Raw genomic sequence first — 14,935 nt, 5'->3', positions numbered from 1 at the left:
ATGCTAGCTTGTTGAACAAATTGGTTATACACTAAGTGTATTTGTTTTATCCCTTTTGCCCTGCAAGTGCTCTTGTTTCTAGGGTATTAGGGTCCCATGTACCAGGCCTCTGAGATTGGTGCCCCACTGTGCATGTCACTCTGCAGGGCAAACCCCAAACCACACCCAACTCCAGAGGTGCTCAAGGTGGTTTATTGGAGGCAAGAACAGAGGCAGTGCGATGTGAGTCTCTGACCCTTGACCCTGGCTGCACACTGGAGTCACTGGGAGCTCCTGACTTCCACATGTAGAGACTCTATTTTAACTGATCTGATTAGGGACCAGAAATGCATATGTTTCAGGAGCTCTAATGTATATAGCAGGATTGAGAACCATTAGTATACTGGAACAAGCGAAGCCTGTCTTCTAATTTCTTACTGATTGCTATCATTTCTCTCTGCACCAATAAAATGAGAAAGTAGAAGTAGATAATGCTTCAAGTTTAGGTCTAGCTCCATGTCTTAAGGGGCTTCCCTGGTGGCTCAGACAGTAAAGAATCTGCCCGCAATGCAGGAGACCCAGGTTTGATCCCTGGGTCAGGAAGATGCCCTGGAGAATGGAATGGCTTACCTACCCCAATATTCTTTCCCAGAGAATTCCATGTACAGAGGCTACAGTCCATGGGGTTGCAAAGAGTCAGGCACAACTGAGCAACTAACACCATGTCTTAAACTACTGAGATAGTTTGGATTTAAACTGGCAATTCTCAAATAGGGGCAGTTTTGTTTGACAGGGGACATTCAGCAATGTCTGAAGGCATTTTTGGTTTTCACAACTGGTGGGTGTTGGACTTCTGTGGCAGTCCAGTGGTTAAGACTCTGTGCTTTGACTGCAGGGGACATGGGTTCTATCTCTGGTCGGGAAGTTCCACATGCTGCACGGTATGACCAAAAAAAGAAAAAAAAAAAAAAAAACTAGTGGGTGCTACTGGCAGCCAGTAGATAGAGGCAAGAGATGCTACTAAACATCCAAGAATGCATGGGACATCCCACTCCTCCCAAGAATTGTCTGGTCCCAAATTTCAAAATAAATCTGAGGTTGAGAAACCCTGCTTCAAACTAATCCTCTGGACTTTGCAACAAAGAAACTCTTTACCTCTGCCAGGGGATAGCAGGAGCCAGGAGTTGTGTGTGCTGTTATCTGCCTACTACAGTGCAGCCCCTGCATCATTTGACTCCTCTTAATCCACACCCACTCCCAAGACAGGACAAGGGAGTGGAAACCCCTGTACAAGGCAGGTGTTTGTGAGAGGAAGGGCTCTGAATGTCTGTGGTTAGAGTGCCGGCAGTAAGCTTGCAGATAAGCCCTTTCTATGAGGCAGGCTCTACAAGCTTGTTCCCTTACAGCGTGTACTTGGCAGAGACACAGCCTTCCCGATTTAGTCAGAGCAGCTGTTCAGGAAGGAATCGCTTCCAAAGTACACTAAGAGACCCACTAGAAAACCATACCACCGTGGAAATGTGTGCTTAGCCCTCTAAGTAGTGACACTGGCCCTGGTCCATAGCAGTGGTAAAGCTTCATCTTATTCTGGGTGTCCACAAACAAGAGTGTCTCCAGGAGAAGATAAACACCATGATTTTTTTTTTTTTTTTGCAATATTCATGCCATGTGAAGAACAATGTAAGGAATGGGGAATGATGAGCTTAGGGCCCAAAGATGATTCAGGTCATAAGTGTTGTTTTTAATATATATGAGGGCTGTTTTGGGAAGAGGGAACCAATTTGTTTTGCAGGATCCCAAGGGAAAGAGGTGGGCTTCCCTGGTAGTTCAGTGGTGAAGAATCCATCTCCCAATGCAGGAGATGTGGGTTCAGTCCCTGGGTTGGGAAGATCCACTGGAGAAAGAAATGGCAACCCACTCCAGTATTCTTGATTGGGAAATCCATGGACAGAGGAGCCTGGCAGGCTACAGTCCGTGGGATCATAACGAGTTGGACACAACTTAGCAACTAAACAGCAACAGCAAAGAAAAGAGGTAGTTATAAAGGATTGAAGTTTTAAGGATACATATTTCAACACAAAATGGAACAGATCTGCTTACTAAGATTTTCCTAATAAAGTAGAAGGATAAAATTGGATGATCACCAGTCACTGGAAGCATTGATTGATCGTTAGTCAGCTTGGCCACAGAAGGGGTGGGAGGTCGAAGGAGATGTTCTCAGACCCTTCATTTGTGATTGTGTGAGTTACAGATCCACCAAATCCTCCCACAGTGCAGTTAAACACAAGAGAGAGCAAAACCCACTTCAGCCCGCATAGTGTTTTGTTTGGTTGAAGCTGGAGACCTTCTGGAAAGGTTATTTGTGGGAAGAGATGTGCCAGAGGTGATGCTGTCAGTTCTCTTTTCTTTCATGATTCTTCTGGCTGGTAGGAAATTTAGATGCATCTGAGGAAGGAATCCAGACTTCCCTGGTGGCTCAGCGGTAAAGAATCCGTCTACAATGGAAGAGATGCAGGTTCAGTCCCTGGGTTGGGAAAATTCCCTGGAGAAGGGCATGGCAACCCACTCCAGTATTCTTGCCTGGAGAATCCCATGGACAGAGGAGCCTGACGGGGAGTAGGAGTCCATAGGGTCGCACGCAGTCGGACACAACTGAAGCAACTGAGCATGCATGCGTGCAAGGAAGGAATCCATTCCCAGCCTCTGTAGATGCTCAATGGTAAGCAGCTGATTTTATGCCTGAGATTCTGTCTGAGAAAAAAGTTGTCATATCCACCCATCAAGATGAATTTCTATTGTTTGAGGCTTTGATATGAAAGGAATTGCTGATAAAGATTTTTAAGGAGAAGGATTGAGATTCAAGAAACATCCCCTCATCCTGGTTTTCATGTTCTTCCTTTTTCACATGTGGACACTTAAGACTGTTAGGACTTCACTGGTCTGAAAGTAATAAGGCAGGATCCCAATCCAGAGGAAATCAGAACACTAGTGAAGCAGTTTGGTATTATGGCTAAAAGAATAGGACTTGGCATTTGATAAGCCTTAGTCTGAATTCAGGTCCTGCCACTTTGAAGCTGCGTGATCCTAGGCAAGTTCCTTGACCTGTTGGTGCCCCCGTTTCTTTCTATGCAAAAGTAGGGGTGAAGATGATTCTTGCCTCATAACATTATTATGAGGCTGATGTGAGATATTATACAGACGGAGCCTGGAATAAGTAAGTTATTGATGAATTGTGTTCTCATAATCATCATCTTAGTAGGCGAAAAAAGCAGGAACTCTAAGTTGGGAAGACAAGGCTACTATTTCTGAAACACTGGTTCGTTGTCAGAACTGGTTCTGAGGGGAAATGGTTTGGGGTCAACATCACCATAATATCCTTTTCATAAGGTATAGGATAGTTCCTGAGCAAGAAATTCAGAAGGAGAAGGAAAATTACTTCAACTGCAAGGAAAGGGAAACTGTGGGGAAGGGAGTGAGACAGAAAGTTCTAGCTTCTGTCCTCCAAGAAGTACTGGGAAATCACCCCTAACCCTTAGGTGAAGAAACGCGGTGGACGGCTCTGGTTATGTAAACAAACATCTGAGTGTGCTCCAGGTTATGTTCAACCAAAGATCCAAGAACCTGCTTTCCACAAGATGATTTCCAAATTATTTTCTCATCCTCATATTTTACAAGATTCTTCGAAACATTTCACAATTAGAATTATTCTTGGAGAGGTTTTTATTCTCTAAGAAATGGGTGAATCTGTATTTTGATAAACCTGACAAACAAACATATTTAGTGCCTACTCATGTTCCTTTTATTCTTCTCAGACTTTTATTTCCTTTGCTGGCTGTTATAATGGAATTTTTCTTCTATTTGTGAATTGATATTGCCTGCTTTGAGTTTTGGACTATGGGGGAAGGTGTGTGTGTGTGCGTGTGTGTGTGTGTGTGTGTATGACTGTCGTGTATACCAACTAGTTGCCTATGAATACTTTGGTTCCTGGTCCAGACATCACCATCTTTATTATCATTATCTTAGCATCGGCCATTTACTGAGTGTTGGTTTTATTTGCCAAGGATTGAGCTAAGTGCATTACATATGTCATATCATGGAATTCTTAATATAACCCATGGAGCAGGTATTATTATCCCCATCTTACTGATGGGACAATTGAGACTCTGAGAGGTTAAATTACTTGGCTACTATCCTATAGCTGGCAAGTGGTGGGCCAGGGTTTTAACAGATATTCATCTGATTTCAGACTCTTGCTGTTAACCACTAAGCTATGCTCCTTGCTATTTAATTGAAAACTCCTGAAATAATGCAGAACATTTGGTTCTTAGACATGGGCTGGGCTTCAGAAGCAATCTGGTCGAATATCCCAATCAATGCAGTGATCTCTTCTATAACTTATCTGGTAGGTAGTTGTCTGTCTCTCCTCCCAGTGAGGGGTAACTTACTATTACCCAAGGCAAGACATTGGCAGGGTTGCAAATTATAAATTTTTTGCCTCTGGTTTTCTTTTGGGACTATTTGTATAGTATCCCCATAGAGAGAGAAGCTATTTCACATGTATCATTTAAGAGGATGTTAAGGCCATTCAGCCATGTGGGATTTTAAACCATAAATGCCAACTGGATTGAGCTATAATAGAATAACCTTGAGCAATATAGTGTGATTTGCAGTGGGCAGATAGTGAAGGGCATGTAAAGTCCTTCTTGCCTGACCCAATCTAGTTTTCCAACTCATTTCCCCCAACTCTCCCCTGACCTAACTCCCTATGCAATAAGCATGCAAGATTGATCAGTTTTCTTTAGGTAAACAGTGAATTCTCCAGCCTCTGAATTACTTCTGCTGCCTCAAATGCTCTTTATCACTTTCTTACCTGGCACAAGCCTACTCATTCCTTGAGGCATGGTTCCAACATGAGCTCTAAACTTTCCTGATCCCTACTCCCCCAATCTTTGAGATAATCACTTCCTCCTCTGGGCCCTCACACCACCTGCTTCTCTTTTTTCTTGGAGAATTTGCTTATCCTGTGGGATCTTAAATACCTCTATGTATTTAAAATACTCTCTGCTCACGTGGGCAGCTTCTAGAAAACAGGGCATTTCCTACCTGCAATGTCTAAGAGTCAAGGGTACTTAATGAGTGAAGGTGCACGTTTAGCCATGCTGCTGTTGAATTTGCCTGGTTCAGACTGCGGCTCCACCTCTCCCTAGATGTTTGACTTGGGCAAGTTGCTAGGCCTCATTCTGTTCAACTAGATACTGTAAAAAAAGCTCTGTTGTAGGATTGTTGTAAAAATTACATGAGATAATCCGTGATTAGCCTAGCACAATCACTGACACATGATAAACATTCACTTAATACTGGCTGATTTTATCATGGATCCATACCTTTAAGACATTTTTCTCCTGCAGATTTTTAAGTTCTTTCATATCAAAATAGTTTAGCAGAAGAAGCAGGCAGACAGTCTGATCCCCGAAAGATTCTAGTCTTTTATTTGTCTTTCAAGAACTATGGTAGGCAATGGAAAAAAGTCTCACAAGCAACTTGGTTTGACTTTAATTATATGTGCATATGGATAAACAGAGGTGCATTGGGATTAGAATAAGCCGTGTGTACTGATTTGATCTTACACTTTGGCATGTTGAAACATGGACATGTCTGACACTGGTGATGGAATTAAAGAACCCCTTAGAATATGTTTTGTCCAGAGCTACAAGGTTAGGTGTTCCAAACTGCAAATTCAGCTAACTGGGATCCTTTCTGCAAGCAGCACAAACTAATAAGAAGAGTGCTGGCCTAAGATCCCAGAGTTTCCACCCTGAGGATGCATTGCTTTATGTCCTTGTCAAAACACTAGTCTCTGCAATTAGGTTTTCACATTTGTCTGGTAGGGGTGGGGTTTTTTTTGTCATTTGCCTGCTATTTTCACAATTTTTACTCATATCAGCATTGTTCCCATGCTATTTTCTATCTATCTTTAAATATATTTTTTGAAATTTGAATAAATCTATTTGTAAAGGAAACTCTCAGTTCAGTTCAGTTCAGTCACTCAGTCCTGTCCGACTCTTTGCGACCCCATGAACCGCAGCACGCCAGGCCTCCCAGCGCCAACTCCCAGAGTTTACCCAAACTCATGTCCATTGAGTCGGTGATGCCATCCAACCCTCTCATCCTCTGTTATCCCCTTCTCCTCGTGCCCTCAATCTTTCCCAGCATCAGGGTCTTTTCAAATGAGTCAGTTCTTCGCATCAGGTGGCCAAAATATTGGAGTTTCAGCTTCAACATCGGTCCTACCAATGAACACCCAGGGCTGGTCTCCTTTAGGATGGACTGTTTGGATCTCCTTGCAGTCCAAGGGACTCTCAAGAGTCTTCTCCAACACCACAGTGCAAAAGCATCAATTCTTCGGTGCTCAGCTTTCTTCACATTCCAACTCACATCCATACATGACTACTGGAAAAACCATAGCCTTGACTAGACGGACCTTTTTTGACAAAGTAATGTCTCTGCTTTTTAATATGCTGTCTAGGTTGGTCATAACTTTCCTTCCAAGGAGTAAGCGTCTTTTAATTTCATGGCTGCAGTCACCATCAGCAGTGATTCTGGAGCCCAAAAAAATAAAGTCTGACACTGTTTCCACTGTTTCCCCATCTATTTGCCATGAAGTGATGGGACCAGATGCCGTGATCTTAGTTTTCTGAACGTTGAGCTTTAAGCCAACTTTTTCACTCTCCTCTTTCACTTTCATCAAGAGGCTTTTTAGTTCTTCTTCACTTTGTGCCATAAGGGTGGTATCATCTACATATCTGAGGTTATTGATATTTCTCCCAGCAATCTTGATTCCAGCTTGTGCTTCTTCCAGCCCAGCATTTCTCATGATGTACTCTGCATATAAGTTAAATAAGCAGGGTGACAATATACAGCCTTGATGTACTCCTTTTCCTATCTGGAACCAGTCTGTTGTTCCATGTCCAGTTCTAACTGTTGCTTCCTGACCTGCATACAGATTTCTCAAGAGGCAGGTCAGGTGGTCTGGTATTCCCATCTCTTTCAGAATTTTCCACAGTTTATTGTGATCCACACAGTCAAAGGCTTTGGCATAGTCAATAAAGCAGAAATAGATGTTTTTCTGGAACTCTCTTGCTTTTTTGATGATCCAGAGGATGTTGGCAATTTGATCTCTGGAAATTGGAAACTCTGTCATGACCTTAAATGCAAAATCACATACAGAAGATGATTTAAAAAACAAATACAGTGAAAACAAAACAAATTATTGTTATTTGAATAAATTTTTATTAGTATTAATATTTAATAATATTGCTTGCCAAAAGCTCTGAGCAAAAGTCTACTCTCCATTTTATTAGGTGCTAGAGACTTGTTAAAGCCAGACTGGGGCCAAACTGAGTATTTCTCTTTAAAATAAGCAGAATGAGTAAAAGAAGTATTGAATCTCCTTTCTACAATTCAGGTTGTTTAATGCTATGCCTCTTTGTTTGGCATATCACCTGTGGAAAGCACTGCATATTTGGGAAATACTGGATCTTCCAGCATCACTATTCTGTTCTGGTTGATAGTGCTCTAAAGACAAATGAACAAATTGGCCTAGACTGTCACCTTTTGAGCCATTGAACTTACTAATAACTCAGTACAAGTTTATATGCTCACTGTCTATAAACAGTTCTATTAGTTTTTATCAGCTAGTTGTACCCAGTCATTCTTCTTTTTTTTATCACATGAAAAACACCTTAAAAAATATTGCTTTGTGCAACTCATTTTTTTGTGCATTTACATTTTTTGCTATCTCATTTTTATGATTCATCACCAAATCTTTCTTCATTTCATCATCAATGTCATAAAAGCCAACAAATACCACTTGTCCACCCAGCTAAAATGAACTGTTTGCATGCAATTCAGCGCTTTCTTTCTGATCCTTGTGAAGAATCACTGAATGCCTCAAACTCTAGTTCTTCCTACTCACATGTCCTTTCTCTTACTTCCCTATGTCTCTGTTGCTAAACTCTGCTTCAGGTGTGAGTAGAATAACTGGACATTCACCTCCTCGGGGAATCTTATACCATGTGCCCAAGAATAATATGAAAGCACTTTTTAAAAATGCAGATTTCTTCTCTCCCCTCCTAACCTCTGCCTTCTCCCTACTCCCTACTCCCACACTGTTGCTAGAGGTCTGGTGTGTGGGTCCTAAGAATCTGGATTTGTTATGGGTATTCAACATAACTCTGATGCACATAGTCTCTGGACAATTTTGTGAAAGATGACTCGGTGATCTTTCTCCTCTTTTCCTCTTTTTCCTTCTCTTCCTCCTTCTCCCTCTTCTTCTGGAACAAATGTAATTTTAACTCTGTCTCATCAACCATTCATATTAAACTTCATCACAAAGCTCTTCCCACCGTACAATGATTTCCATGTTTCCCAGTGGACAGAATTCCTGATTTGGGAGGCAGGCCACCTGATTTATAGCAATAGATCCACTACTACCTATCAGTCAATAGGTCAATGCCCCTACATTGTACCTACCTGTCTTCCTTACAGAGTTATGTTGAAGGTTATATGTGGAATGATATAATGATATACAAATGTTTCATGAATTGTAGAGGATTTTACTAAAACTATTAAAACAAGAAACTGCATTTTAAAAAACTCATCTGTTAAAATATAAGAGATTCTTTTTTAATGGTGTTTTGCATCAGGGGTTTTGAGTGGCTCTGCCAATGTTTCTGATCAAGCATATGTTTGAGAAAAGACAGTTGTGATCTCACTGCATTTTAAGTTGTGGCATCTTGGCCCCTCCCTGTCCTATCCTAGCCAGATATATTTAACAGCTTTGCAGTGTGACTTCACAGATTCAGAAATTGAGGTAGTTCAGATTCTTTAATACAAAACCCAAAAATATCTTCCTGTGTTTCCAGAGAAACCTCCTCCCTCCACACAGAATATAAAGTATCAGATACTAACAATAGAATATTAAAAGCCAAATTCAAATACCCACAGCTTTGGAGAACAGTCCCACACACAGCTGGTGCCCAGTCAGGTCTGTATCTGTCACCCACCATCTCTGCTACTCATAGAACCAGAATGTCAAAGCTGCAAAGGATCTCATAGATTATCTTCCTGGTTTAACGCATGAGGAAAATGAGGCACAGGAAAGGGTCTCAGTCATCGGAGGCATGCCACGATTGAAGGCTAAAAAGACATCAAAATCCAGATTCCTGTCTTCTGGTTTACTGTTTGCATTGCTTAGTTAATAGGGTGGCCTTGCAGTTGAAAGTGAAAGGGACTCACTGAGTGTTAAAGTCATGTTGCCATTGTATGAAGCTTCCCAGTCAGTGGTAAAGAATCCACCTGCCAATGCACGAGATGCAGGAGATGTGGGTTCAATCCCTGGATTGGGAATATCCTCTGGAGTAGGAAATGACAACCCACTCCAATATTCTTACTTGGAAAATTCCATGGACAGATGTGGGAACAATATCTCTTGGGAGACAGCATATTGCACCATGATTCTGTATCTTGAATGAAGACCCAAAAAGGAGAAGACATTAAACTATTAACTGTGATTAGTACAATAGTGTAAACTGAGACTGACACAGGCCAACCAGGACACAAGATCACCCCATCATTACTCTCAGGTCTCCTTTTTTCCTGCTGAGAGGGAGTTGGTTGTGAGTTCTCTATGGAGTTAGGATGCTGGGATATTTTCCTTTCTTCATGCCTTCTCTCCTTGACAAGAGCTGTATTGATGTTGTCCGGATAAAAAGGAGTGGTTCCAAGCATCCAATAGCAATTCTGCAGAAGTCTCAATCATTAATTGACTATCTGGAAGGATTATATGAGATAACCTGTGTAACCTCTTGGAGATACTTCTCAAAGAACCTCCTCCCAAGCTCCGCAACTGCTCTGGAGCCTTCCACACACCGAACTCAGTGGTTCTGTTTATCCCAGGTCTTCCTGCTCTGTCTTCTGTCCCCTCTGCTCATTCTTCATTATGTTTACTCACTTAACCCCTTCCTCTACTCTCTCTGCTATCCTCCTGATTTCACAGGTTCTTTTTCCTTTTCCACCTAGTCTCCCTGGTTCTGCATGATAGAAAATATGTGCACCTCTTGGCAAAGATGCTCCTTTAGTGGACAAGAGGAAAGAGTTCCATATTAGTGTCCCAGTCACACTGTGTTTCAGTAAAAGAAGAAGACACATCATACTGTAGGCTTCCCATAGGATGAGTAGATGTAATGTACACCCATGTGCATATTCCTTTTACCCTAGAGTCCATCATAATGGGACATGGAAATGCTGGAGACACAGAACCTGAAAACTGAACTTAGCAGGAATGGTTCTTAAGATGATGAGTGACAGTGTATCAGGACAATTCAGGGTCCATATTTTGGAATCAAAACTGACCAGAATTTTTAAGGTCTGATTTACTTATTAACTGAGTAAATTTGGGCAAATTATTTAACTCTGAAACTCAGTTTCCTTGTCTGTTAAATGGGTTTAAACTATACTAATTAATGCATATAACACACTTAGCCCAGGCCCTGGCAGGTGCTACCCTAATGAGTGATTGTTTTTATTGTTGCTTATGATAATAAAAAGTATGATACAAAGGGAATTTGGCCAGTGAGAGAGGATAAACCCTTCCTTCTCCTCTTTCTCCTCCCTCCCCTCCTTTCTTTCTCCCCTTCTTCTTTCCTTCTCTCCTTCTTTTCTTTCTTCCTTTCTATTCAGTCATTCTTTCTTTTAATAGATATGTTCAGTGAATAAAACAGAGGAAAATACAAGGGGTATGTAAAGACATGAGGTTGCATTTTGAGTTTTTCTAGGGAGCTCGTGCTTGAAAATGGCATGTGAAAAATCTGAAAGAAGGAAAATATAACTAAGCATGAATCAATAGCTATCTTCAGAGCAAGTAGAAAACCCAAAAATAGTTAGCTCTCATTATTTAGGGAAGAAATCTTACATATTCTGCTTCAGTAAGAATAGTCTTCCAACTGGAAAGAAGAGAACATCACAGGGAGAAAGTTGCTGCCTGAGATTTATGGAAAGCTTTTAACTGTCTCTGAGCCAAGATGTATTATTAATATTTCTCAGGGGATTAAAGGAGCTGGTTGATGAGACCTCTGACTCGTGCTCTTTTGTGGACTCAGGGTTTGATAGCAGCCTGGAGATCAGTAAATATTGCCCTAGTTTTTAAAGAAAGAATAAAGTAGACTCCAGAAACTGTAGCCTCACAACTTGAAATAGACCTTACCAAAAATTGAAAACAGTTATTACACAAATGGTATGTATGCAGGAGTCAGTGTTGTTTCATTAAAAAAATAATTCATGTCAACTTATTTCATTATCTATTAGGACAGACTTACTGCTTGACAGAGACATTTCAGCAAGGTATTGCACAAAGCCTTTCATGGGTGGGTCCATTCTCAGACACACTGATGATTACCCTTTTGCTGGGAGGCCAGTCTGTGTTGGGGTACCACAGTGTTCTGGTTTATCCCTGTTTGATCAATAGTTTTTTTCTCTTGTCTGAAAATTGAAGATCCAAAAGGCAAATGATACTAAACTGAAAGATCTAGGTAGCAATAGTTATCTGATCTTTTTCTGTGCATTTTTTTAAATTAATTTATTTACTATAATCGGAGGCTAATTACTTTACAATATTGTGGTGAATTTGCCATACATTGACATGAATCAGCCACGGATGTATATGTGTCCCCCTGTCCAGAATATCTAATCTTCTTATGTGCTTGTAGAAGCCTTAAAGTCTCACTTGAGTCAGTACAAAATAATCCTATCCTGAATGTTGAAATTGTTATGATTTAGAATGATCTCAATTAATTGACTAAAATGATACCAAATCAATAAAATGAAATTAAACTGAGACAAATGTAATGTCCTATATTTTGGCCAAATAAGTGAATGAGTAAATAAATAAATGTACATTAAATAAAAATTGCACCAGTGTAGTAAAGCACCGCAGAAAGTGACAGCTGTTTGTATCAAAAAAGATAAAACCTGGCAATTAACTGAACACGTAGCCAATAGAATATTATCATTGTCAGAAATGAACTTAATGTTAGTCACATCCATAGAAGTAAACTAAATTGATGATGAAAAGTTTGTGACATAAATCAGATTCACTATGTAGATTTGGGCTCTTCCCTGGTTCTGTATTCTAAGAGAGATAATTTTAATAAGAATTGTGTTTAGAGGACAGTGACCGTTATGGGCAATCATCTGGAAACCATAATGTGTAATGAACTATTAAAGAAAATGGAAATGTGTAGCCTGGAGAAGAGAAAACTTGGAGGATATAATTAGCAGAGAAAAGAATTTTGAGCGGGCCTGGAGGGCATAGAAGTTCCACTGGGTAGAAGCTGTAGGAAGGCTCATTTTGGCAGAACATTAATAAGCTCTTCCCAATAACTAAAGTTGCTCAAAAATAATATGGCCTGGTGGGTCAGTGGAGATTCCTAAGCAGGGGCTAAACAACCACCTATCTGCATGGCACAGGGGGCTTTCCTGCAGTGGGTGGGTTCTTGCACCAGGCTATCTGTTCATTCCAACTCTGAGGTTCTGTGATCTTCTCCCCTCTCTAGGGATGCAGTGGAATGTGGTGGCCAATGGGAGAGTCAGTCCCACCCCCCAGCAAGTTCTCCTTTGGTGGCTGCACAGCCCAGTGACACTTAGGCCCCTGGGGCAGTGACCCTGAAGACAGCCATCCCTCCGAGAGAGGGCCAGGTCCTAAGCTGCTGCTTGTGCATGACTGCACCCGGTGTTCTCTTCACCCAGCATCCCATCTGTTGGTGCAGGCACCCTGTGCCCATCGAGCTTTTCCTCCAGGATTCCAGCAGGTGGCAGGGGACAGGATGGCCCCCTTGTTCACTGGGAGGTTCTTATCCAGAGATCCCCCTGGATGGGATCTTTTTATTTCCTAGCACTCCCTCTTTCTGGCCTCATAGTCACCCTTGCCTCATAGTCTTTGTTGTCCTCAATATATACCCTTACTATGCCTGATTTGTCTTGCTCATGTTCCAAACATGATCGCTCACTGTGTCCTATCTCAATCATAGACGTTTCCAAATATTCCTTCTTTGCTGTGCCTGCTCTCATGCACTGCCAAAACACATCCTCCCTGTGCCTGCCTTGGTCAGAGTTCTGTTCCAAAAGCACGCATCTATTGCTTGTTCGTGTCTGTCACAGCCATGTTTAGACTATTCACTGGCTCATCTCTGTCCTGCTCTGTGCCAGACACTAATACACTTTCCACCCAGAGTCTGGGTCCAACTGTGCGTCCTCCCGTGTCCATCACAGACTTCTACTTGCTTCTGTGTTGGTCCTTCTCTTCAGGACATGCTCCATTTATTCACCATGGAAGAAACAGGGCGACGATCTTTCAGAGGAAAACCATTTCTGCAGCAACCTCAGAGGGAAGCAGAAGACAGACAGCTCCCCACCAGTACCATGACCTCAAGCCCTCCTGCTCTGAGATGCTCACTTTCCTAGAACAGATCATTTCCTCGAGAGCCTTGGGCAGGACCAGCGTCATCATAGTGTTTATTGAAAGATTTTGGAATCTTTCCCATGAGCTTGTGGCAGAGTCCATGGTACCAATTTATAACCCTTGAATCTGGCCTTGCTGCTCCCAAAGGAGAGAACTGTTGGAGGCTCACGCTGCCAAGACTTGTCACTCGCTGCAGTTTTCCCAGGTGGAGGAGCAGGACCAAGCACTGCTCAGGGTGGAAAAACAGCGCTTCACTCAAAGCCAGAGGACCTGGATTCCAGCCGTGGCTCCACTTCTAACATGATGTGAGATAGCGACCCATGCCCTTCCTTCCCTGTACCTTACTTTCTTCATCTACCCACTGAAGTTTGGACCAGGGGATCTCTAAGATTCCTTTCTGTTTCTATGACAACAGGATGCTGCTATAGCCATCAGCTACCTCGAAAAGGTGTGACCTGCCTGCCTTTTGACTTTGTTTCAAAGGAACTAGCTGCCTCATCTGGGCCTTCTAGACCTTTAACCTTGCCAGCTTTGCCCTTCAGATAAACCTGGATGTCTTTCATTCAAAACCAAGTTCACAGCTCTTGCCACCTGTCCCAGAGTGAAGGTCCCAGGGAGGTAAACACCACCACATCCCAGAGCCCTGTGAGGTTTCCACTTTGGTCTTGAATGTGGTTTGATAGCATCTCAGGACTTCATCATACTGTCCTTGTTCCTGCTGTTTAAGAAGTCAGGTATCATTTACACTGATGTTTACTTTATTTCTGGAATTGCACCAGCCTGGAAGAGACTTTGGAATGAGAAAGAAAAGATTACCATCAAACAATCCAAATGCCGAAAAAAGAAAAAAGAAAAGAAAAATTCTGAGTCCTGCAAAGGCTTACAATTTTTTTGTGGAGAAAATCACTTGTTAGGGAATGGGAAAAGACTCTAATCAGAAATGTGACTTGGAACTCCCAAATGCTGTTGAGAAAGATGCACCATGCTGAAATGCTCCTGGTGTAGCCTGGGGTTGTCACTGATCAGTGGGAGCAGATTCATCTGGGGACCTATTCTCATCATATATGAAGAAAGTTTATCTAACTCCTGTCTTGTACATTGACTCTGGATGGATCAACTGCCTGTGCTTTTTAAGTCACTGTCCCTCTGCCATTAACAAGATTGGAGTTTAGGAGGTAACCACCTTTAGGAGGATGATCCTCCTCAATACAAAGGAGAGATCAGCAAGGTTTTGAACCGCAAGGCCCTGAATCTGGCAGTGAGACCCACACTATATCTGTTGGGCCGCTACTCACCCACACTGTCCACAACTTCCATGAACGTGCAGTAAGGATGGGGGAGCAGAGAAGCTGCACAGGCCCTGAATCAATTGCTGTGACTTACTGTGTGACCGTGAACCAGTAACTGGACCTCTCTGGCCTCAGAAACAATCTCTTCTGC

At 42.0% G+C, this 14,935-nt stretch overlaps 1 protein-coding gene across 1 annotated transcript in view; it reads left to right on the top strand.

Moving 5' to 3' along the window:
* Positions 1-14,356, top strand: part of HTR4 (5-hydroxytryptamine receptor 4) — a 170,729-nt gene extending 156,373 nt beyond the window's left edge. The window contains exon 8 of the mRNA XM_081495719.1: positions 12,591-14,356. Coding sequence (XP_081351845.1) covers positions 12,591-12,681 — 91 coding nt within the window. The 3' untranslated portion in view covers positions 12,682-14,356. The remainder of the gene's footprint in view (positions 1-12,590) is intronic.
* The last annotated feature ends 579 nt before the right edge of the window (positions 14,357-14,935 follow it).

The sequence above is a fragment of the Giraffa tippelskirchi genome, chromosome 6 (assembly GCF_054371585.1).
Source record: "Giraffa tippelskirchi isolate mGirTip1 chromosome 6, T2T-mGirTip1v1.2.pri, whole genome shotgun sequence".
Taxonomy (NCBI): Eukaryota; Metazoa; Chordata; class Mammalia; order Artiodactyla; family Giraffidae; genus Giraffa; species Giraffa tippelskirchi.
Note: the sequence above shows the minus strand (reverse complement) of the source record. Positions and strands in the feature narration are given on the sequence as shown.